Consider the following 23,995-nt stretch of genomic DNA (forward strand, 5'->3'; position numbering starts at 1 on the left):
GCTTAATCTTTAATTATATCTCTTGTAGATTTTGAGTTACTTTTTTAGCGGAATGTAGAGTAAAGAATTTTTCTTTTTTCTTAATCTAATATTAAATCGCAAAAATTATTTTTTAAAGTGCAAGCTTTATTTTCTTTTATAATATAATAGATTAAGAATAAAAGAGTAAATTTGCTACTTATATATATATATATATATATTTCACAGTAATTTATACTTATTTGTTAAATATAGATTTATTACATAAAATTACATTTTTCAACATATAAGTATACATATTTGTCTAATGCTTTCATATATGACAAAACTTTAATTTCTCTATTTCTTAGTGGAGCTATAACAAAAGATATATTTATAAACCACTCTAACTCACAAATTACAGACGATACATAAAAAATGATTAACTTATAGAAAAATTTAGAGTGTATTAAATGTATTAAAAAATCATATCATCGATTTTTTAAATAAATTATAGTATAGTGTACAAGTATATAACTAGATAATATAATTATATAAACATTTTTTCATATCCAATAGATTTTGCACAAGCTCCTGCCAAACCAGTAAAATAAATCTGCCATATACTATTATTATTATTATTATTATTAGTGCCAAGCAGTAACTTCAATAATACTGCTAAAGATAAAAATTGTTTTGCTTTTAGAAATTACTATTTATTTTAAATTTAATTTCAGATTAATAACATCATGAAACACAATGACAAAATTAATTAATTTAACAATTTTTTTTTAGGTATTGAATTTTTATCATTAAAAGAAATAAATCCATATATAAGAGCTTTCAATTTTATTTTTCTACACATTGTGACTTGTTGCATTATATAATAGATATATATCAAGTCATAATTATTGTGAGATTTATAAATCACTAATCACTTATTGAGAAGAATATCTACCAATATGCAAACGTATTTTTCATTAACTAAATGAGAATAAAAATTGCTTTAGTTTCAATATTTATTTTAATAAACATTATCATTAGCAGAACATATAAGATCACTTACAGTTATGAAAGATAATATATATGTTTTAGCAAATTGTGTCTGATGTAATTTTAAAATTTTTGTTGAGCAAAATTAACAATATACATTTTTCATTATATATTATCTTCAATTTCGATTATTTCCTATCTGTGCAAAGAAGCTTACATCATATAAATTGGGGTAGATATTCTTAGTATTAAATCTTTTTAATGCATATTAAATTAGTTTGTCATAAAAATATATAGTGTTTTATTTTTCTCAAGCATACTGTATAAGACAGTGATGCAGTAATATTGCAGTATATAATTTATCAGTTTGTCTAGAAAGTCTATTCATTAAAACAAAGCGTTTTTGACGATATATAACGCGGGGTAGCTTTATATTAAAAGATTAATTTAGGTGGAGTGAAAATTCATAAATAATTTCACGATGAATCTTCCTCGATAGTCTTCGATAGTGAAATGCATTAAAGCGAGTGGGTCCTGATAATGCAGGCCCATAGCCTGTGGTTTACAAACTTTTACATCTAATATCTGCGAATCTACATTACAATCTGTAAACTTCATATTGCATATAGGACATTGATTGAATTTTTATCTCCTATAATTAATCTTTTATTGTTTGTATTTTAGCAAAGCGGTTGCTATTGAAGGATCTGTAGAGAATCATCCATTTATCTACATGTGTATTTTTTTCTAAAAATACAGACATACACTCGCACATAGTTTTTTCTATCAAATATAGTAATATGCAAAGTTAAAAGGAAAAAAAAATAGAAATCATTGAAAAAAATTTAACAGATGTATGTCAAAAAATAAGGGAAGACCTTATTCCGTAAGTATAATATTATGTTACACTGTACACGCTCTATATAATTTTATACTAGCACAGGCCAATGTGCAAATTCAGCGTGCTATATTATACATGCTGATAGCTATTCACAACCGAATGAGGAGACGAGTCAATAGCTTAACTGATAAAAACAAGTAACAAAAAATGAATTATATGAATTATATATGCGCGCTTCAGATTCATTCCTGATTCCTTTTCTCTCTCTCTTTCTTTCTAACTAAAAAAGGAATTTCTTATTTTATCTACAATTAATTTGTGCACAAAAAAATTAATAATCTTTGACATGTCAATTATTTCATACTTATGTCGATTATTTATTTCATTTTTCTTCCTTTTCTTTCATGCAATTAAAATTTATCCATGTAGAATATCTAAAGTTCATTCCTATTGCATCACTCTTATTTATTACTTTAATGTTTTAATCAAAATATGGTTAACTTTTTTCTCCTTTTGCCTTTTAAGCAAATTTTAATCGAGTGTCTATATTTTAACAGCAAGAGCTAGGAGCAGTCGACGTGTTTTCTAGATATCTGCATTCTAATTGTTTATACAATGTAGTATTTACGTATAGACAGAATACTTTTAAATGCGATGCGAAATATCTTATCTATATTTCTTTTTTTTTATATAAATATATCAAAGGATAAAGTTTTGTTTAACGATAGATATTTGTTATACTTCCTGATTGATAAATTATTTATGTATTTTTACGCATCCCTACTATCTCGCTGGCATGGTCGGCATTTTTTCAAGAAAGTCTTGTTCGATTACAGTCTCCAATTGTGTATTATTTATCGGTACATATGTGTCGCACGTGGCGCGACTAAGACTTGAGAAGAAGTGATGCAAATCTTGCAGAGAGCGAACATTATTTGATGTCAGTAAAAGCTCCCCTGAATTTCTTTTGGGCGGTGGTCCTTCAGGTTTAAACTGAAAAAAAAAAGAATGTGAGAAAGATCGAGAAGAGTTTTTTCGTGAAAAAGAATTCATTCTCAAATTCGGTTGTATACATAATATACAAAAAATACCTTATTGAATAGTCTAATTAATAAAATTTGATATTTCTTTAATAAAAGGTTTATTTTTGCAATTGTTAAACTTTAATATAAATATCCATATTTTATATAAATATCCATAATTATTGAATGTAAAAAGTTATTATATATTTTATCATTATAACAAAAAATGTAAAGAATTTTGTATACAACTAACAATGTTAAATAATATGCAAATAAAAAATGAAAATTGTATTTGTATCATCGAAAATATCGTACAATATCTGCTGCGACTGAGAGCTGTATTGGCTTAGTTGCAAAACGAATATATGTATACAATGATTTCTCATGGTACCAAAATAAGTATTTCAGTTACTATGCATGTGTATATACATACCGAATATATACTTGCGTGCGATAATTTTTATTTTTATACATAATTTGAAATATTAATCATAACAAGTAATTAAATAGTAATATAATCGAAACTTCTACGCTTGTCCGAAACTCCAATTTCTTTAATCTAAGCTCTCAACATACATCAGCAGAAACGATTAAATAGAATTTTTGCGTAATGTTGCAATAGCAATGTCCTTAAATGGAACCGATATACGGAGTAGGGTCATAATAATTGAGAGTACTCGTGCGATATAATCCTAGCACACAGTACCCAAGTAGTTTGTGGACGGTTACAGAAGCGACTACAATATAATGGCTTGGTTGCAAGTTTTACTTTGTTATGTTTTGTGCACTATAATAATTGTTACTGCACGTGAGTATTAAAATAACATATGTGTGGCATATTACAGTTAGAGAGTAATAGACTCAAGTAAGATACTTTCTTTCTCCTTTTCATTTGTCGTTTCTTACTTTTGCCTGTGAAGTTTGCACTTTCAGTTATACAGAGTGTTTTTTTAATAAAAACATTTCTTTTGAAAATTACTCTTTTAAATTTTTCCTTAATGCAAATCTCGATTTTATTATTTAATTAAATTTTTTAATAATAAATAAAAAAAACCTGTATCTATTAAAAAAAAAGAAATTTGTGTATAGATTTATCTATAAATATTATTCACGAATATAAGAATACTCTTTCTCCATCTATTATATTTTTAATGTTTTAAATGGCTTTAATCAAAGTTAATTGTGACGCTACTTGATGAATATTAATTAAAACATGAATAGTAGTACGATAACCTTTTCTATCAAATTAATTTAATGAATCCAATTTTCTTTTACCGAAATGTATTATTTAATCCTTTTATTTTGGTTTTCTGATTATTTGATTTTAAAATATTATTAAAACTTATATTTTTTTTATTTTATCAGGCCAAAGAAATATTCGCTTTTTTTATTCTAAATAATAAATTAAATGTTACTCTATGAGATGATAACATTTTCAAACACAACTTTATATAAAGTTTTACTGATATGCGTATTCTCTTAATGAAGATTGCAATAATTTAATTGCAATAATTTTATATTTGTTCCAGAACACAGGAGCGATTCTGAATATAATGATTTTGATTTCTACGAAGATTTATCAGCGGATTCGGGAGGTTCTGATAAAAAATACAGCAGCGCTGCTCAAGAAGATTTTTATATCACAAAGGTTTTCGATGATATTGGCATGATGGAAAATTGGCATGACACAAATTATCCCGATTCGAATCTCCCTGCTTTTGGGAATAACGTTGATTCCTTTAGGAAGAAGGATTTGTTAAAAAACAAGCAATTTGGTTGGTACAAATTGCCCGAGAAAGTTTATAGATACACTAAACATCGAATTCCCGGATATGATTACGATGAATTTGATTATACACGTTTCAAATCTTTTCATGAATGCGATGACAAATCGATTTGGACGCATTGCCTTTGTCAATTCACATGTTTGAAGCGAGACGTAGTAGATTGTTACACACCATGCAAAAGCGGATGCGAATGCAAGGAAGAATACGTTTTCGACGAGAAAACACAAAAATGTCTATTACCCGAGCAATGTTCGTCGGAAGACAATTACAATTATCAAATGTAATTATATATATATATATATATCGATTATTTACGATAATCTTTCAATGAGCTTCGTTAAGTTACTTTTTTTACAACACAAAAAGTATATAATTAATTATAATTATTATTAAAATGTATCGAATAATTTACTATATATTACAAACAAAGAGAATTATAATTGAGAAAATTTACCTTATTATCCATCAATTTTGCTATTCTTGTAATGTGCGGTACAAAGTCTGAAGATAGATTGTTGTTATCTATACATCCTGCCGCTGCGTCTCCAACGAATGCCCATTTATACCTGTAAATCAGCAAATTAATACATTATTCCTTAAATAAAATACATATTGTGTACATCATCGGTCATCTTGTCCTCTCTACTTACATCTGAAATTGCGGTAATCTGTGTGCGGGCAATAGTAACGCGAGATCTAACAGTTTGGCGGCAGCTAGTTGCAGCTGCAACCAGTGAGGGTGTCCGTGTGCCTGAAGTCCATTGCTAGCGTTAACAGCCCACGATGAGTCCAAGGCCGAAAGCAGTTTAATATGTGAACTGTGCATACGAATCCAAGCGTTTTGTGTTATTTAGATTAAACTCTTTCACAAATGATAGCATGAAATCCGAAAAATACACAATTGCTTTTAGACAAGGTACAACAAACAGATATAGATTTTTCCCACAGCGAGCTCGATCAACGAAAAGGTACATGATTGCTATTAATATGATATTCTCTGACACTCGAATAGTGGTGTAAAGTAAGTTCTCTCTCAAAGTATCTTTCTCTATAGTAGATAAGTATGCTTTTCATCCATTTTGCTTCGAATATTTAGATACTGAAAAAATACCTCTTACGCCACTGTACACTCGAGTGCCTTTATTCAACATTAACAGTATGCATATGCATGACATATGTATGTTATATGTTGGACTATCAAATTACCTGCTATGACGACTGCTGTCCCAACACCATTCAAGTTATGGAGGCACCACAAATTCCACCAAATCGCGAGGATGCCGAAACAGAGAGCCAAAAACAGTACGATATTAGATAGTATCCATGTTATTGAAGGGAGGAGAGGGAACATATACAAACAAATTTTTGCCAACATTCCACTACTTAAACATTCTTAATATCTCGTAAGTAAAATCACTTTTATGTCTCGCATTTCTTTTCTATGGAGCATTCATTATTTATATTTCGAATATTTTAGAAATGTTAGATTAGATTATCGAGTTTAATCACAATATTGATTTCAAAATCAATTCGGAATATTATCATGCGGATCATGTCAATGCACTAATAATATATCTACATCAAGATCTTCATTACAAAACTCTTTTTGCCGCTTATAACTATACTTTGAAAATCAGAATAAAATGCAGAGTTTTAAAATATTAAAAACAGTAGTAATCCCGTGATATTTTAAAGGAAATAATCCCAGTCGCGTATCGTAACTGGACATGCACATATGAAGCAACAGTATCCCATAAGCGAGAAAGCACAGGGATCGGAAAAATTTGCATACCTGAACTCTTCGCTATCCGTACTCAATTCTTGCTCGATATAAAGAAAGACTTGAACAAGCTCGCTAACTATGACTGGCCACAAAGACGTCGCGTGTTGCGGTGACATTCTCAATAGTAATACGCGGAAACATAGAAATACTTGTGCTTGGATAGATGGGATCACTTGGGGTAGACGTAGACTATCTGCTAAACGTTCTGAAAGCGCAATCAATACGTAGAAATAGTTGAACTAGATGATACTAAGATGATATTATATAGTGTGAGCCTAAACGTTCCGGTCAGATTTTGAGATTTGATAGGAAATTTAATTCTGAACAAAGTTTTCTATAAACATAAATTAAAAAATGCTTCCTTAAAAAGTTAGCGCCCAAAAACTTTTGAAATCACGATTATTTTATATATTTTTACAAATTTTTTTAACAAAAAGTACCAAAACAAAGGTTGTAGAGAATTAAATTATCTTTCAAATAAGATCAAAATGATTGTAGTATGTTCTATAGATTTTGAAGTATCCAGTTTTAAATATATAAAAAAGTGTTTTTTCAGCTATCAATAACTTTTTAAAAAGCTGATTATAAAATAACCGTGATTTCAGAGATTTTTAGGCGCTAAGAAAGCATTCTTTGACTCATGTTTATACAAAACTTTTTGTTCAGAATTAAATTTAATTTCCGATAAAATCTCAAAGTCTGGTTGGAACGTTTGGGCCCACCATCCTGTATATGTATTATATGTATATTCTATATATATTTTATTTAAATACTCTTTTCATATATTCACCTTGTATCTCTGGCATATATTTATGATACTGATCCATCTCGCTGCAAAGGATGACAAACGCCAATCGCTTTAATAGTTGCGCTTTCTGTTCATACTCTTGTTCCTTTGAAGAGAATATACTGATTCCGCTGCCTTGAGCCATGGACACGCGATCTTTTTGTTGAAATAATTGTGTAATGTGTTAGTTTCTATATTGATTATGAGCAAATAAACGCATTGTAATGTGATAAAATGTGTGCATTACTCATTAAATCTCTGAAGGTAGTATTATCATGTGTCATCAGATTGTCTATTATAGTTCTCCAGTATGGCAGACAGGATGGTGTCATTTGGAAAAAGGCTGAATCGAGTAACAAATCTAAAACGTCTTTTCGCCATGCTTTCCTCGTGTATTGATAACCCGACAAAGAAGCCAATAATTGAGAACATGCAGTGAATGAGGCAATATTCTTTATACTGTAAAATTAATTAAATAAAATATTTTTTCTTATAAATCTTAAATTTATACAAAAGTTTTGTATTCACAGTCAATTTTTAAACTCACGTGTGATTTTTCAGATAAGGTGTAACATTATACATGAGGTTTGTTAGCAATGTTACCACGCGCTCTTTTTCTTGCGAACCATAACTGACATCCAACAAAGGCGCAAGTATTTCCGCTAATACTGCTTGCGCTTGAACACTATATGCTGCATTAGGTGGGGTTCCAGGTGTTACTGCAAGATAAAGTTCACATTGAATATACTATTAAAAATTTAGAAATTATTTGCAATTGTTACAGCATAAAAAAGCATAAAAAAACAAGGAAAAAAAATAAAAACGATAGCAAAATATGCGATATTATAAGTGAAATTTAACAGCAAATTTAATAGGCAAATAGAATTTAACGCACAGTCAATTCTATTAGCTGTGCGTTATGCTTTAGAAATTCTTTAATTAATTATGGAATCTCTACAAAATAAAATGCACATTTTACGCACCAGCACCATTTTTTCCCTCTTTACCTTCCGAAGAACCTTCAACTACTTCGAACACATCTTCTCGAACAGCCAAATTTCTTCTTAGCCACGTTGTTTGTTCTAGACACGCGCCAGCTATTTGCGAACATGATTCTATAAACTGAAACACATTTATAAGTAAATTTATTTATTATGTAATATTGTAAAATATTATAATATTACATTAATATCATTGTATTATTAATTGTACAAGGCATAACAACACAAGATCACCTTTGCTGATACATCTTGCAAATCTTTGATATCTTTCTTCTCTTGCATAGGCGGACACTTTTGTACATATTCGTTTAGTATAGCCAGCAAAAGAAATTGAGCAGGTGCTGTTAGCGATAAACCATCTTTCAATAAACTCAGCAAGGACGCCCAAGACTCGATAAGCGATTGCGACGTGTTACTCTGCATATATATATAAAGTAATTCCAGTACTGAGACTTCTAGTGAGAAATCCTGTTTGATCCCGTGTATTGGCGGTGGTGTTTTCACTACCTGATGCACAGTGTGTACCAAAGTATCAATCGGCATAACGCGAATAGCGCTAACTAAATGAACCATCACTTGTTGATTGGGACAGGCTTCTGGAAGTATCTGCATCAAAAAACATTTTTACCAAATAAAATATTATCTTTGAGATTAATAATGTTATAAGTTTTTCTAATTTCATTATCTTTTGTCTTTAATTATATTGGTAATGTTGATTACCTTCTTAGAAGCGGCGGACGGTTGACGCCTTTCGTGCCAAGCAACCGCGACTGCAGCTAGAAAGTTGGCTCCATGATGGAAAGAGATTGGGGATAAGAGTTCTAACAATTGATATTTGACAATTCTTGGACTGCCCACCACGCAACTGGCTTGTTCGCTACACATTGTTGTTAAAAAGAGTACATTATGTAATTTAAACTTTTTTCTTGATTAGAGAATATAATAAGAAACATACTTGTCTTTTGTTGCTAGAACTGCTTGCCACAAAGCAGATAAGGATGCTATTATTCTCGGTAAATGACTTAATGCTGTTCTTCTAGCATGTTGTTGTAGTTCAGTTGCGCCTGTTTTATCCTTTGTTGTGGATAGATCCTATGAAAAATACAAAAACTTCTATAACTTTGAAGATCAACTAAAATTAATCATTTCTATTAAAGTTTGCAGGAGAATATATTTTATCCAACTAACCGGAGAAAGTGGACTTGGCATAAAAACGTGTATAAGATTGTTGAAAATTTGTCCGGGATTAGCACCAGGAATTCCCGTTTGTATTGTACCACTTAGCGGCTGATTAAATGAGAATCCAATTTGTTGAGAAGTATCTAATAGGCAATAATGCAGCAAGTATGTCAAAGCCTCGAGATGTGTCACTGTGTAATCCGCAGGCAAACAGCATTCTACCGTGCTTATATCTTGTAACTTTGACGCGGGTTCTTCATTGATATAATACGACGCTAAATGTTCAATATTACTGCATAATTGATGAATAACTGATGTTACAACAGACGTTAAAGATGATCCCATAAAAGGGAGACTAGATGTAACAAGAGTTGTCCAATGTTGATGAAGATGCCTCATATGATTCTACAAAATTTCATTGAATGCATAAATCATTTATTTATCAATAATTAATTCTCCGTTTAATAATCAAATCAATCCATAACTTATACATATATATATATTTAGTATTTCTATAATTTGTTGTGATGAATTCTGATGTGAATAAAATAAATAAATTGTAAAGAATTGAACAACTAAAAAATTATTTAATAAATTTTTGTATGATACTAATGGAACATCTCATATAATATATATATTTTGAAATTAAAATATATATATATATATATGCACATAATATATTGTATCCAAATTCATTTAAAAATTTTGCAAAAGTATAGAGAAGTGTAGGATCAATCTGATAGTAAAATATATCGACACGCAAACAAATTACATACGAGTTGCAGTGCACTAAGGATACTAGCAAGAAACATTGGTTGCTGCGGTATCGCTGCCCCAGAAACATATTTTAAACTGTTCCCGATTAAATTCGGTAGAGTCCGTGTCGGTGAACTTGGAATAGATGATGTCGTTGGATTAATCTCTTCTCCTTTCTGACTACTACACTGATGCTCCAACATAATTAACGCTAATAGTAATCTTAAAAAGTAATAAAGTAATTGTTATATAAATTAAATTACATGAGCGTAATTGAATATAATTTTAATACTAAAATTTTTGGATAATTTCATCACAATCACAATAGATTAGCCGTATAAAATATTCCTATTGTAAATCTGTTGCATATATTTACCGTAATAGTTGTATCTGGAAAGCTTCTGTATGATCGCTCGCTCTATATTTACATTTGTTAATATCATTATCGATAATCGGATCGTTAAATAATACAATTTCTTCAGTAAATGTGAAAACATCTTCATTTTCTTTATGAGCGTTCTTCATACTCATAACACTAGATACGAGACAGTGTAGAGCAACTTTTTGTACTTTACATTTAGTCAGCAGGTCGACTATATAGCAACTGAAACCTTTCCCAGAATCGCGAACAATTGGGATTAACTCCGAAAATATTAGCGTCAATAATTCTGCACTTGCAAGTTGTACCTGTGTAAAAAATAATAACTTTTGTCAATGTTAAAACAATATCCACTTAAAAAGGTGAAAGAATTAATAGGTCTAATAAAATATTTAAAATTGCAATTATCCCTTTATAGATAATTAATTTTTAAAAAGATAAAAAATAATTTTAAAAATAAAACATACGTACTTGACGGTTACCGGAAATTTCGTCATATGTAAGCCTCATCTGTCCCAGATTTGGATAATAACTTCTTGCAAAATACAGACACACGCTTATTAGGACTTCGAGATACATACTACTCCTATAAGCTGCTATAAATTCCGTGTTAGCTATATCACCGTGAAAGTTTCTGCCAAAAACACTTTTCCGATGCCTAGCCAATAGATTTAATAGCACTGTATTCTTCGTCGCATTTGCCGCACCGGTTGTTGCCGCGCAACACAGAAACATTCGCGTATTTGTCAAAAGTTCGTTTCTGAGCGTGCGTAAAACGTAAAGGGTTCTGACCGAATCGTATACTCCACAATAGAGTAACATATGGGAATGAAGATTATGAACACCCAGACCAACATTTCGATTAGTTTTTGCGGAATGCTGCGGAGCTTCTTCCTGCAAGTAGAAAATCTCGTTGAAAAAATATTGTAATTTTTATACTTGTCAAATCAATTGATTGCAATTCTGATGCAAGATAAATAACAACATTGTATAAGAGATACTTGCATTTTTCGGCGGTTCGGCGACATCGCATAATTGCATCGCACGATCGAGCACCTCATTCAGAATCTCTTCAACTATACTGGCGCTGCTAGAATTGCTAAAGTATTCTTCCGCGGTAGTGCTGACATCCAGATCGCCGTCATCATCGTCCATCGTCCAACTGGGCACCTCCGCGCTCGCTTCGAAACTGCCGATTTCATGATCATAATTCATGTTAAATTCATTCGTACTGTAATATCTGCCTTTTATGAGAGTGCCCGCTATTTCTCTGGAACTGCCCGGCATCACGACGGGTTCTTTTTTCTGTTTAGATTGTTTATTAGTTACTTCGGGACTGCTCGAATCCAAGCTATTTGTTATAGAATCTAGAGATGAGTCGACGTCATCGTTTAGTTTTTTGAAACTACTCTTATCCTTCACCTTCAAACTAGAATTTGCCGATTCGAAAAGACTCTCGTCTAAACTGGCAGTGGAACCTTTATCGAAATCAATCTTCTTGAAACGAGTGGCATTCTTAAGTAATTCTGTTGTCAAGTTTACCTTGCGTATACTGGGCAGCGAATCGTCTTCTGTCAAGGAATCGTTAGAGTTTTCATTACAATTGATTGAGAGAGGATTCACAAACACGGAAATCTTTCGATTGCCAGATATGCTAGGCGGCACTTCGAGTTCTTTCATAAATTGATTTCTTTCCGTGACATAGTGATTGCAATTATCACCAGTCGCCAATGTCGTCACGGCAAAGATTCGTTTTATTTTCACGGGATTTATCGTCTGTTTTTTTTTCTTGCCTTTCTTCCATTTTTTATCCTCGTCCACGTTATCGCTCACATGATATATCACATTGCCGTCGACAGAACTAATTGCATAAATTTTCGCAGCACCTTCTGTGTCATCTTGAACCTCTGATTTTTCCTCCACCGGATCGTTCTTCGTTAGGACGGTATTACTGTGTTGTATACTCACGTGGAGAACGCTCATACGACATGTGGATGGATCTAAAAGTATTGTCAGTAAGGGATCTATTACACGCGATATATCGCCGCGCATCAAGGAATGTAGTAGCCATGATTGAGCTAATAGTTTTAACGGCGAATTGTCTGCAAGTTGAAGATTGTCCAACATTTTTAATAAGGATCTAGACAAAGAACAAGAACGAGCTATTTCATATAATTCGTAATATTAATTAACTAAATAAATCACAATTTTCTTACTTACTGGTCGAAAATTCTGAGACAACCGCGTAGCCGTGGATTCGTTTCGATTTCTCGTCCTAAATGCCATAAAGTAGCAAATCTACTGAATGCTTCGATCTTTTTTTCAGGATTCTCGGAAGTGAGAGCAGATCCTATTAAGTCTTCGACTGCGTCGCAGGAATTGTATAAAGCGTGATGCAATTCGTGCAACAGCTCTACGCAACGCATCCTAAATTTATGAGCGGGAAGCTCGCCCAAATGATTCCACAAGGAATGTGCCAATACCTTTTATATATGTTAAACGATTATTTTTTTCAACATTTTGTTTTCGCTAATTACACATCAAACGTAAAAAAATATTACAAGGAGGATATTACATACCTGAAATACATTAGTGTATTGCATCAAGTAGGTAATGTGCCGTTGTTTCAACAACGGCACCATAATCACTGTCGTTATACCTTCTCCACTTTTCGAATGTATCTCGATGTCATTATGTGCTTTCAATAATGCTACCAAGTCCAATAATGTAGCGATGCTCGTTAATTGTAATGCCGGTTGCTTCTGTAACCAGCAGGAACAGACTATTAGGACTTTCAACCAATCCGGAAGAACGTGCTCGAACTTGGGTTCTTCCTCCACGAGTACATCGTCGCCGGGTAAGAAGTATTTTGGAAATGTGGATAATTCCACGAATAAGCTAGACGCTATTTTCATGGTCTCGTTCCATTCCGAATGCGCTACGATATCAAGAGACAAGTGAAAAATATCCAGACACTTGGTATCCTCTGTTACAGACACATCTTGACTAAAGAATCCAGAGTCCTCCATATTTAATCTGGAATTCAGCAGAAGTTCCAAGCAATGCATTCTCTCGTCGAAACTCTTTCTCGGGCAAGAGATCACCAAGTGATTAAACATATCTTGCACTGTTCTTTCTTTGCTAAGTATTCGATTACTAATTAATTTGACATAAAATATTTCATATTGACGGAGGCACTTTTCTAACATGGAGTGCTGTGCCTGAAATGCCGGAGATGGTCCCCTATATAAGGATCCCGTTGATCCCAATGGACTGACATTTGTCAAGTGTTTTGATGTGGTAGACAGTTTATTATTCGAAGAAGAGCTTATTGCATCGGTTTCGATGCAGCTCGTTTTAATATCGTCCATGCTTTTATTCCTAGGTAAAGATTTTATGTCTTCGTTCACTACGACCGATATGTTGGTACCATCGGCTTGTATAGTATATGTATCGGTTAACTTGGAAGTACTTTTACTCCCCTTTTTCTTCGACTTTTTCTCATTTCTCTTAGCAGCGCCACCGGAATTAGCTCTTCTTCTCGTACTCGGACTTTTCTCCGCAAAAGAGGTACCGGATATATCGGCCTTATTCAATTTACTATCCGACTGACTTTTTTCCAAAGGAATCGCCGTTAGCGAATTATCGCTAGGAACTGTAATATTATTCAGAGAAGCATCCATTTTACTATCTATTTCATACTTGTCTGCATGAGTCGTTACCACAGTCGGTTGTACTTTCGACAAAATCTTGGCGCACAATTTAAGACTTTTTGAGATCTCCATTGAAGACAAAATATTAATGTGATATAAAAGCTTGCTAATTATTTCATAAAACAAACCAGGAAGATGCTCAGACGGAGTGTCTATGAATGCGTCCAATGATACAGTCTCGAGTAAAAATTCTGTTAGTATGCATACTTCCACTAAATTTGGCATTCCACTACCGACCGTTTTTACAGTAACATCTTCTATGGTAACTTGTGTCTTTGCTCTTCTATTGCAGGCCTTTTCGAATAAATGTCCACAATGTATCCAGATATATGATGGTTCCAAAGTTGAAAATAATAAATTTGCAGATTTTACTACTTCACTTGTTTTTGATATATGATTCAGTGCAGATTGTTTACAGGCATTATAAAATGTCCTATGATACAATGCATAGATAGAAAATATTTTTAGAAAAACAATTAGTAGCAATTATTTTTTTATATAAACTTATAAAGTTATATTTACCTAAACACTTCAAACAGAATATCATCCAAAATTACTGGTCCAATATCCACCTTATCAAGTAATGAGATAAGTATTCTATATGGCTTTAAATCCTGTGAATTTTCTTCGCATACTTCTTTAAGCAAATATTTTATTGCTTCAACTAACATTTTTTTGGAATATATGTCAAAATATGTTATAGAATGCTCCTTGGTGTCCACAGTTATGTGGTTCTTCTTTAAAATTGATGTACTTACTTCAGTGCCCAATAACCAAGCAAACAAACGTCTACACAATAGAAAATATATATAGGTAAATATATATATATATATATATATATATATAAGTAATGCATAAAAGACATTTTTTTTAAGAAGAAAGTATCAAGTATATACATATTGTATTTTTTTTTACCTGTTTAAGCTCATGTCTCTTCGTAATATAGTAACTAAAGCAGCTTTGATTAATAATATCATATCTTGATGTGTCAATTGACTGTTATGTATAGGAAAACCTATTAATAGAAAATCCAGTGCACTTCTTTGTACTAGCACCGAAGTGTCTTGTACTCCTGCGCATAAGGCTGATACCTAATTTATTTATTTAAGTCAGAATGTTAAAAGATTAATCTAGTGTTTAAAAAATATGTCTATATTCAAAATATTCAAAATATAAACATTTTTTTCTTACCATAATTTTAGTATTAGTACCCATAATATATCTTTGCTCTTCCATTGTTAATTTCTTGTTGAAGTGCGCGAGCACAAATGATATAGCAGGCAAGCGAATGCCCGAATTTGAAGCTAAACAATCCCAGAGACATGCATAAAAATGTTCTGCACCTACACCATCGCATACTTTCTCCAATAAGGAATTTGTTCTGATAAAATAATATATACACATAATATATACACATAAATATTTTTACAGTGTGTATCATTTATATATAATTCACAAATACTATATTCAAATTAATATATCAAAAAAATGTTTAATAGTCTCACATACAAAATATCAATAACATAATAACCTGTCAAAATGATCAGATCCATCTTCTAAACCTAAAAGAACACCGCTTAAAAAACCGCTTAATCCTGGTCTCAATCTTTCGCCAAGTGGCACAAAGTGTGTTTCATATACTGTTAATAATGACGGTCTGACATTCATAGCAGCATGACCCAATAATGGAAACAGTCCTATTAAAAGGATAAATAGATATAAAATGCATTGAAGTTATTTACGTGATTATTTCCTTTTCTTTTACTCAACATATATACATATGTACCTGCACTATATATAAATAGCTCATGGCTGAGTCTATTAGTGCCCATACACTTAAAAATAATGTCATACGTTTCTAAAGCTTTCAAATGAACACCAGATGGTAGTGCTGGATGCATGCATTGGGCTAATCTCTTTGATATTTTAATTCTCCTTGGAATAACAGGAAACTTCATATGACTTAGCAGCACCTTGTTAAGCTTTCCTAATGCAGAAATTAGATCTGCCCATTCGCTCGTATATTCAAAGCTTTTTAGAGCTTTATCAACAGCATTCACATAGCTATATAATAAATACAATATTTTACAATAAACTTTTCAATTAAAGCTATAGAACTATTAGTAGTTTTTGTAATACATAAAAATTATATAATCGTTAAAGTTTGTAGAAAATTTATGTTTATTATTATATTTTACTTACACTCGATATTTCGAGTCCTTCATTAACTCGTACTCCTCTAAAGCAATGGAACCCATTGCTGTTTTTTTATAATATACTTTACGACTAAGTAAGCTATGTAATATTATCACTTTACATGATTCCAATTATAATTTTTACAGTGAATCACTGCAAAATTCTTTTTGCTTATACCACAAATCTTATCATACAACACATTGTATTTAGATAAGAAGACACCTCAATACCTAGAATTTATACCTTTTATTATTACGGGAATTCTATGAGCTACATATATATATATATATATATATACATATTTATTCCTCACAATTGCGTATATATTTTTATCTAATATCTTACATAGCATCAATCTAATTATTCAGTATTTCTAAAACCAATTCAGTATTTAAAAAACCAAAGATATTTTTTGCGAATTCGAAAAGAACGATAATTATATTTTTCCTCACCGAATGAATAACCGTCTATGAAATATCAAATCGCGTTTCATCGCGACTGTTCATCGTGTTTACACAACCAATCTATCGGGTCGTTATCAGCTTGGTTATCTCGTCACGACACAGAGTCTCGCTTCTCTTTCGGAATATTTAATAGTAATTTACCGTTTATATGCTTCTAATTTAATCTTCATTCAAAACTGTAATTCCTATATCAAGAAGTCTCCACAAGAGAACTCTTGACTTTTGACACGTAGCCGATTGAGAGAACGGTACCCCAGCTGACCTCCAGCTGTCTCCAACAAGAGAGTCGTTTGACGCGAGGCGCGCTTTCGATCGTGGTCTGATTTTCGAAACTGATGGGACACTAAATACTTGCTTGCACGATAAACTGCTTACCTCTAAATATTGACATTTCGTATATATGCCATCGATGGAGATGCCAAAGATGATCGCAGCATCGACGCATGTTTGTCAATTAAAAAGGCACACAGCATTCGGAATACGTGGATCCACGCTTGTCACATACACACGCACAACTGATCGTCACAATAATATGTCTACTATATCTTCGATAGGAATAAATTTCGACGCGATCAAGCAGTGAACCATGAAATTTTTCTCTTTTCGTTAATATTTCCTTTTTTACCCGCTCGATAATATGAATTCTCGGACGATTGCGATGGCGACATAAAACTTTACGCGCACTGCGTGTTGTGTGTGCATCATGCGTGTGTCATCGCGCACGTGCATATTAATAATGGCTGCATTCGGGAAATTTAATAAATTGTGCAATCGAGCGAGCACTCGCAAACACATTCTTTAGATTCGATACAGGAATATATGTATATTTTGAATAGTTATATATCTAAAGTTTAATTATTTTTAAAACAAATATAATTGTATTTTTTAATATAAAATTTGTAAAATCCAGCATCACATTATCATTTTCTTTTGATAATTGTACACAAATAAAAAAATATGAAGAAAAACTCTAATAAATTATATGGAATATATTACATTATATATATTATAATTGTGTATTTTAATGAAATTACAATCATTCGATATTCTTTTACAAAACCAAGTTCTATCTATTCTCCATACAACACAAAATAAATTAGGACAGAAAAAATATTGATACAAAATATTGTAGTTCGTATTTTTAAAAAATAATTTAATTTATTTTACTTCATATTTCATTGCACTCATTTCAATGTAGTTACTATATACACTATATAAAATCTACCATTATTATTATTTTCTCTTGATAATTGTGAACAAATAAAAAGACGTGAAGAAAACTAATAAATTATGGAATATATTATATTAACATTTTTCTTTTTCACAAAATTATCTTTCAATCTGCGAGCACCAAAATTACAGACTTGTCAAAATTACAAACACATTTGTGACAAGATAAATTCCACTTGTAGTTAATACATTGACTTATTATAAACTTATAAAATAGTTATTCTACTTACGCAAAAGCTTAAATACGTCCCACCTAACATTGTACAAAATTCATATGGAATGTTTACAAATATTATCATTTTTAGAAGAAATAGACATATTGGCAATATTTGTTTACATATTATCATATTATTAATGGGAAATATTTAATAATTAAGAGAAACTGACAAATATTTAAATATTGAGAAAGATTTACAAAAAATTAATTACTTAATTATTTTATTTACTTTAATGCACACATTAAGTTTCTCTCATCATTCTATTTAAAATAAATGTACTCATAAATTAACTCTCTATTGCTTTATTTAGTTTTTCAGGATTTGAAAAAGTTTGACAAATATAGTTGAAATAAATATCTATATTTTTAAAATACAAAAAATATAAATTTTTATATTGTAATTTTAACATTACTGGTTAAGAAAGATAACAAAACAAATGAAACACTAGCAAAATTGATATGAGACTCAATAGATATTGAGCGGTAGAGAGTTAATACAAATGAGTTAATTTCTATGTTAAAAATATCCAGTATGTATTAATTAGTATATTATTGTATATTATTGTGTATTTTGATATTATATCGCACATTTTTATGATTCTGCATCAAGAACACAATTTTGCACCCAAGGGTTGTGCCTTTGCAGTAAGTCTTTTTTGCTGCTGCTCTATTAACCTTTGCTCTCTTTCTCTCCTTCTTTGCTCTCGCAATGCTTTGGTAGAGTCATTGAGTTCTTCCATAGTATCTACTTCCCAAGCAGCAGTATTTTCTTCCCATTCTTCCAATTCATTCTACATTCACAATGTAAGCTTAGCATGTTACAAGATTGTTTTTAAACATGAACTTATCATAAATGTAAGAAATATCTGGACAGAGCATAAAGTACATTTTTATGGGCATGGAGTATAAAGACTGAGGAGTAAGAGGAAATATCGATGTGGCTATTTTGGTTGTTCATATCTGTTACATTAGAACTTTCAATCCCCTTTCCTTTTTCTTCAATCGCGCTGCAATACGCTCCGTCCAAATATTTCCTACATCCATGGAACTTACAGTTGGGACTGGATCCATAGCTATGAATTTTGTAACATTGGGAGACGAGCTATCCATATTTCCATGTTTATCCTTTATTAGAACTTTTGTCTGTCTAGTGATTCTTGGAGTCATGTCCTATGTAATATTCAAAGATAAAGTATACAATTTATTAAGATCATAGCACTTTAAAACTAGTTTTAAAATTACTTCAAAAAAGTTAAGCCGTTCTTCAGTTGGTGTTTCAGGAGGTTTAACTACTTGTTGTCGATACTGCTCTATCTTTGCTTGTACAGTGTTAACTGGCTTATCTGGTATAACAACAACTGGATTCTCCTCCCATTTATCCCATTGTTCTAATTCCTTAAATATTATATTAAAGCTTGAATATATATAAGATATACTTCCTTATTTTTAGTATAATTTACAAAGTTTAATATCCAATGATAACTTTATAAAAATTTATTTTAACATATTAAAGTATATGTCATAATACTTTTAAGCCCTAAGATAGTATAAATGTCACATTGAAAATATATTTACATAACTGCACAAAGAAATAGATTCTTGCAACATTTGTATATTTATAGTTGATAATGTTAATTAATATAATACTAATTGATAAATAAATATTAATATAAATATTTCTAAATAAATATAATAATTGTTAAGCATACCGTTGAGTTAGTCAAGACATTTGGTATCACACCGATCGTGGACAAAGGCTCGCAATCGCAGGATGATCTTCTTCGACGTCGAAGACAGCACATTGCACGCTTAAATATCCCGAAAAGCAGTACGAGCAGAGCCTTGAGTCGATTTATCAAAAACTCCACAGCCATTTTTTATAAGTAGTCGGCTAATATTAACCTCTCCTCGAAGACAGATATTTATGCCGGTTATCGGGTGCGACATCGGCGATCCATTTTGCGTATCGAATCGACACGATCGAGTGTTCACATCGTCTCGCGTTTTTTTTCATGCAAGATTTGATCTCTCAATAAATTAGTAAAAATTCGGAGACTCCTTTAGACGATACATAACCTATATATTTTTTTTCTTTGGTTACGCTGTCAGACGACAGATATCGCCCGAATCGACTTGAATATAACTTCGATTATCGATGTAATTCGATTGTTGTTGCGATATCGTTTGAACGGGAAGGTATTTAGTCCATTTTGCCCGAATAACGGACCATGTTAACATCCTTACTCAGTTTTATTGCTAAATTGATACACAAGTACAGGTATGAATTGAAATATTTTGATATTTTTTATATCAATAAGAGTTGATTTCCTTTCGAATCATTGTATAATTGACTTGATTAAATATGTATATATTCATTGTTATGTATAAAGATATATAATGTAATGCGGTAGGTAAAATGTATTCTCTATATGAAACGTGCTGACATTAACGTAACTTTGATTCTTCATTTCTGTCATTTTTCAGCATTTATTTCAATACAAGCAGCTTATGTATCAAAGATTGAGAAAGTAAATCACGAGAAATAATCATTTTCATTATCTGGTCGGGGTTTAATTTTCATTTCTTGTGCGTGGATGACACACTGCTATTGCTTATTACATTAAGCGCATCTTACAACGCATTTACAGTTTTTTTCTGATTCGGCATGTAAATTAACTTCAAAAAAATGTTTTTTAATAAAAATTGTCAAGAAATTTGAATCGGAGTAAGAGATAACAAATTAAGATAAAGAGAAAATATAGACCATAGAAAGATAGACCATAATTGATATAAGCATAAGATATACCATATACCATACATCATACTTATTTTTATGTGTATTTGTGTGTTAAGCGCGGGTGCATTTCTCTCGTTTGGCGTTGCGGTCGTATTGGCATTTTTCATACGCGGCGCATTTCACTCCATTACAGTAAACGGCTTGATCTGCAAAAAAAGCACGGTAGCAGTCATTTGCGCAGTAAGTTCTAAATTTAAATAAGATATCTAAATATACATTTTGATGAAGAATGTATACATTATTTATATATGTATATATATATATTTTTTTTTCCATATATTTAAATTCATATACATATAATAAATTGCGAGAAAAGAGAATATTATAATTCTTATACATACTGCTCGAACCCTTGTAACCGCCATCACTACCAGTGTTTATAGCACTCGATTGGGCACACGACGTGGAACTGCATTTATTCGGACAGCATTTTTGATTGAAGGGACATTGTTCGTCACTCATGCATCTGGGGGTGCAATTGGTCACTGTATTTCTCAGTGGACAGTTGCCGCTTCTATCTATAGAATGATAGCGACGTAATATAGATAAAATATCAAGGGTATTTCCACAATTTATTCTTTTTAATTAGCACTTTGATAAGATATTTTATAAATTCAAAAAAATCTACAGTTATAGAATATTTATTCGTTTGTTATTGCTTCAATATGTATATGCGCATGCAATCATATTCATTGCTGACGCATCGTGAACGCTAATGCAAAAATACTATAATTGAATATTACGTTGCTTAAATGTCCATTAAAATTTCTGCATTGCAATGTTTCATTTTCTTTATTTTGATTCGCAGAAAAATGTCATAATGAATATATATTTTATTTAAGTTATATAATTCGTTTTTAATTCATATATTTATATGGAATATCTCAGAATTGAAAATAAATAGAAATAAGATTTTCTCTCAGAAATTGAAGTTAATTTTTTCCAAATAGTTTGAGATACTAATAGAATTTTTTTGCAAAATTGAATTTCAAGAAAAATAAGAATAAAGAATTATTTATTTCTAATTTAAAATGCATACTACTTTAATAGAATTTTTATTCGAGTTATTAAAATATAAAAAAATTGTGATAAATAATGACAAAAATGATTTTTCTGTAAATTTTTATTAAAGTTGAGGAGAATTTTAAAAACATGAAAAAATTGACATCTTGAAATTTTCTATTTACTGAAAACAAATTTCAAATTTCATAACAAATAACATTTTATATTTATTTTTATCAAATCTTAAGAACATTTTGTATAAAACAAGAAAGCAGAAACGTAATGTTTAGAACAAAACGAGTTTTTCTAGATTTATATGTGAAAAATATGCAAAATTTCGCGCACATTATGTACATATTTCTATTTACTATTCTCGCGCATAATTAATAATGTTCACTTACGAAACAACTGAGCAAATGTGCCGGTAATTAATAGCATCAACACCACAGTCCAGAGTAATAAACTTCCTGCAAAGTACAAATATTACATTGTATAAATAAGTATGATATAAATTTTTTATTAATTTCTATTTTTGATAATATGTATTTAGAAAAAAATTTATAAATTATTAACAATGCACATAATTAATTATATATATAATATAATTATGTAATACGTATAATTATTTATGTGTTGTATTATGCGCAACTGCATACTTATAATAATAGTAAAACAATTTACATATAATAGCAAAACAACTGCATATACATATAATAGCAAAATCATAAAACTATAAAATCATAAAAAATGAATCTGATATTTTTTTATAATGCAAATAGCGCGGAATAAATTTCAATGGATCTTTATATAGTCTTTGTCACAATTAAGATATATGCTAATAATATCATGCATATACAAGTTCCGTATTAAATTTATGCTGCAGAGAAGTGCGTAATTAATGTCGATTAACTTTCAAGGTTACGAAATGTTTAAATACTTACGGTTCATTTTATGAGCTGTTCTGGAATACTTGATTAAAACTCTGTGCCTCACGACTTCGGTGAAACTTCTAAAGCAGAGCGATAACAGCATCGGCTTTTAAACCAGCTTTCCACCTCTACTTTGACATTGAACAAGTAAGAACGAAAGGCTAATGCGAAATAAATCGCGATACGCGAGTTCGTCTATAATGTGATTAGATCTAGGAAAGTATCGATATAGTTTACTTGAACTTGGATGCTTTCTTTGCTTTCATTGCTACACATTATGTGACGTATATGAAATACAGAGATTATGCGTCACTATGCAATCACGTACCTAATTGATATTACAGTCTTCTGCTGTGTATTCTGCTTCGTATCTTTTGCTTTGTATTATGAAATATCTGTTTGCTTTTTTAAAATCGTGCATTTACTGGATTGTACGTGCTTTTTTGATTATTATTAAAAAATATACTAGAGGCTTAAAAATTTTTGTATCATTTGTTATCTTAATATAATCTAATACAAAAAATATATCTTTATATATTTTATAAATATTTTAATATTACTTATAAATAGTATTTTATTTTCTTATTACTTATATTTATGTTATTTAGGAAATATTATATTAGATTATTTAGAATTTAGAAGAAAAAAGAATTTTAATTTAAAAATCTGAATATGATATTAGAAAAAATGAATAATTTAATTATTGTCATAATTTATTTTTGATCGTTAATTAAAAACATAATTAATTATAGAATTATATTCGTGAAAAATAATAGCTATTTAAAAAAGCGACTTAATCTTTTTACTTATTATTCATAATCATTAATTCTTATTTATTATTTTTTTTTTATTGAATTATTGATTCATCGAATAAATTCAAGATTATTATTAATTATTTATTTTAATATTTATTAAATTATTTGAATTTTTTATATTAGTGAGAGTTAATCATTTATTTTTA

At 30.6% G+C, this 23,995-nt stretch overlaps 4 protein-coding genes across 9 annotated transcripts; 1 reads left to right on the forward strand and 3 right to left on the reverse strand.

Annotated features, from left to right (window-relative positions):
• Positions 1 to 192: 192 nt before the first annotated feature.
• On the reverse strand, positions 193 to 17,776 carry LOC126848959 (protein dopey-1 homolog). Of its 6 annotated transcripts, XM_050590367.1 has the most exons (27): positions 16,848 to 17,775; positions 16,402 to 16,625; positions 15,986 to 16,263; positions 15,731 to 15,896; positions 15,391 to 15,580; positions 15,115 to 15,290; positions 14,722 to 14,988; positions 14,328 to 14,632; positions 13,066 to 14,141; positions 12,707 to 12,969; positions 11,492 to 12,626; positions 10,958 to 11,380; positions 10,484 to 10,794; positions 10,128 to 10,329; positions 9,361 to 9,756; positions 9,128 to 9,264; positions 8,893 to 9,049; positions 8,407 to 8,778; positions 8,155 to 8,293; positions 7,719 to 7,890; positions 7,419 to 7,630; positions 7,175 to 7,327; positions 6,394 to 6,589; positions 5,808 to 5,819; positions 5,252 to 5,419; positions 5,056 to 5,167; positions 195 to 2,785 (listed from the first exon to the last, which is right to left on the reverse strand). In XM_050590367.1, the coding sequence occupies exons 2-27, from the start codon at positions 16,455 to 16,457 to the stop codon at positions 2,576 to 2,578; spliced, it is 7,284 nt and encodes a 2,427-aa protein (XP_050446324.1). In that variant the 5' UTR covers positions 16,458 to 16,625; positions 16,848 to 17,775; the 3' UTR covers positions 195 to 2,575. The 6 variants fall into 6 exon arrangements, with proteins under 6 accessions (XP_050446323.1, XP_050446320.1, XP_050446324.1 ...); XM_050590366.1 differs by having other exon boundaries at positions 193 to 2,785; positions 8,179 to 8,293; positions 13,066 to 14,632; positions 16,848 to 17,776; XM_050590363.1 differs by having other exon boundaries at positions 194 to 2,785; positions 10,958 to 11,376; positions 11,488 to 12,626; positions 13,066 to 14,632; positions 16,848 to 17,776.
• Positions 3,233 to 4,893, forward strand: LOC126849006 (uncharacterized). Its single transcript, XM_050590459.1, has 2 exons — positions 3,233 to 3,622; positions 4,344 to 4,893. The coding sequence occupies exons 1-2, from the start codon at positions 3,562 to 3,564 to the stop codon at positions 4,883 to 4,885; spliced, it is 603 nt and encodes a 200-aa protein (XP_050446416.1). The 5' UTR covers positions 3,233 to 3,561; the 3' UTR covers positions 4,886 to 4,893.
• Positions 17,777 to 18,135: 359 nt separating the features above from the next.
• On the reverse strand, positions 18,136 to 20,415 carry LOC126849004 (receptor-binding cancer antigen expressed on SiSo cells). Its single transcript, XM_050590456.1, has 4 exons — positions 20,016 to 20,415; positions 19,549 to 19,701; positions 19,360 to 19,476; positions 18,136 to 19,097 (listed from the first exon to the last, which is right to left on the reverse strand). The coding sequence occupies exons 1-4, from the start codon at positions 20,178 to 20,180 to the stop codon at positions 18,912 to 18,914; spliced, it is 621 nt and encodes a 206-aa protein (XP_050446413.1). The 5' UTR covers positions 20,181 to 20,415; the 3' UTR covers positions 18,136 to 18,911.
• A 122-nt stretch (positions 20,416 to 20,537) lies between these two features.
• Positions 20,538 to 23,204, reverse strand: LOC126849015 (uncharacterized). Its single transcript, XM_050590471.1, has 4 exons — positions 23,047 to 23,204; positions 22,507 to 22,572; positions 21,445 to 21,621; positions 20,538 to 21,249 (listed from the first exon to the last, which is right to left on the reverse strand). The coding sequence occupies exons 1-4, from the start codon at positions 23,135 to 23,137 to the stop codon at positions 21,155 to 21,157; spliced, it is 429 nt and encodes a 142-aa protein (XP_050446428.1). The 5' UTR covers positions 23,138 to 23,204; the 3' UTR covers positions 20,538 to 21,154.
• Between the last annotated feature and the right edge of the window lie 791 nt (positions 23,205 to 23,995).

The sequence above is a fragment of the Cataglyphis hispanica genome, chromosome 4 (assembly GCF_021464435.1).
Source record: "Cataglyphis hispanica isolate Lineage 1 chromosome 4, ULB_Chis1_1.0, whole genome shotgun sequence".
NCBI lineage: Eukaryota > Metazoa > Arthropoda > Insecta > Hymenoptera > Formicidae > Cataglyphis > Cataglyphis hispanica.

Coding starts and splice junctions, on each gene's coding strand:
- LOC126849015 (XM_050590471.1), bottom strand. CDS start 23,137: ATGCTGTTATCGCTCTGCTTTAGAAGTTTCACCGAAGTCGTGAGGCAC. Junction 22,573..23,046: donor AACAGCTCATAAAATGAACC/GTAAGTATTTAA, acceptor TGTACTTTGCAG/GAAGTTTATTACTCTGGACT. Junction 21,622..22,506: donor CACATTTGCTCAGTTGTTTC/GTAAGTGAACAT, acceptor ATCATTCTATAG/ATAGAAGCGGCAACTGTCCA.
- LOC126848959 (XM_050590363.1), bottom strand. CDS start 16,457: ATGGGTTCCATTGCTTTAGAGGAGTACGAGTTAATGAAGGACTCGAAA. Junction 16,264..16,401: donor AAGGACTCGAAATATCGAGT/GTAAGTAAAATA, acceptor TTTATTATATAG/CTATGTGAATGCTGTTGATA. Junction 7,631..7,718: donor CCTTATCTGAAAAATCACAC/GTGAGTTTAAAA, acceptor TTAATTTTACAG/TATAAAGAATATTGCCTCAT.
- LOC126849004 (XM_050590456.1), bottom strand. CDS start 20,180: ATGGCTGTGGAGTTTTTGATAAATCGACTCAAGGCTCTGCTCGTACTG. Junction 19,702..20,015: donor ATGTCTTGACTAACTCAACG/GTATGCTTAACA, acceptor ATAATATTTAAG/GAATTAGAACAATGGGATAA. Junction 19,098..19,359: donor CTATGGATCCAGTCCCAACT/GTAAGTTCCATG, acceptor TTGTGAATGTAG/AATGAATTGGAAGAATGGGA.
- LOC126849006 (XM_050590459.1), top strand. CDS start 3,562: ATGGCTTGGTTGCAAGTTTTACTTTGTTATGTTTTGTGCACTATAATA. Junction 3,623..4,343: donor TATAATAATTGTTACTGCAC/GTGAGTATTAAA, acceptor TATTTGTTCCAG/AACACAGGAGCGATTCTGAA.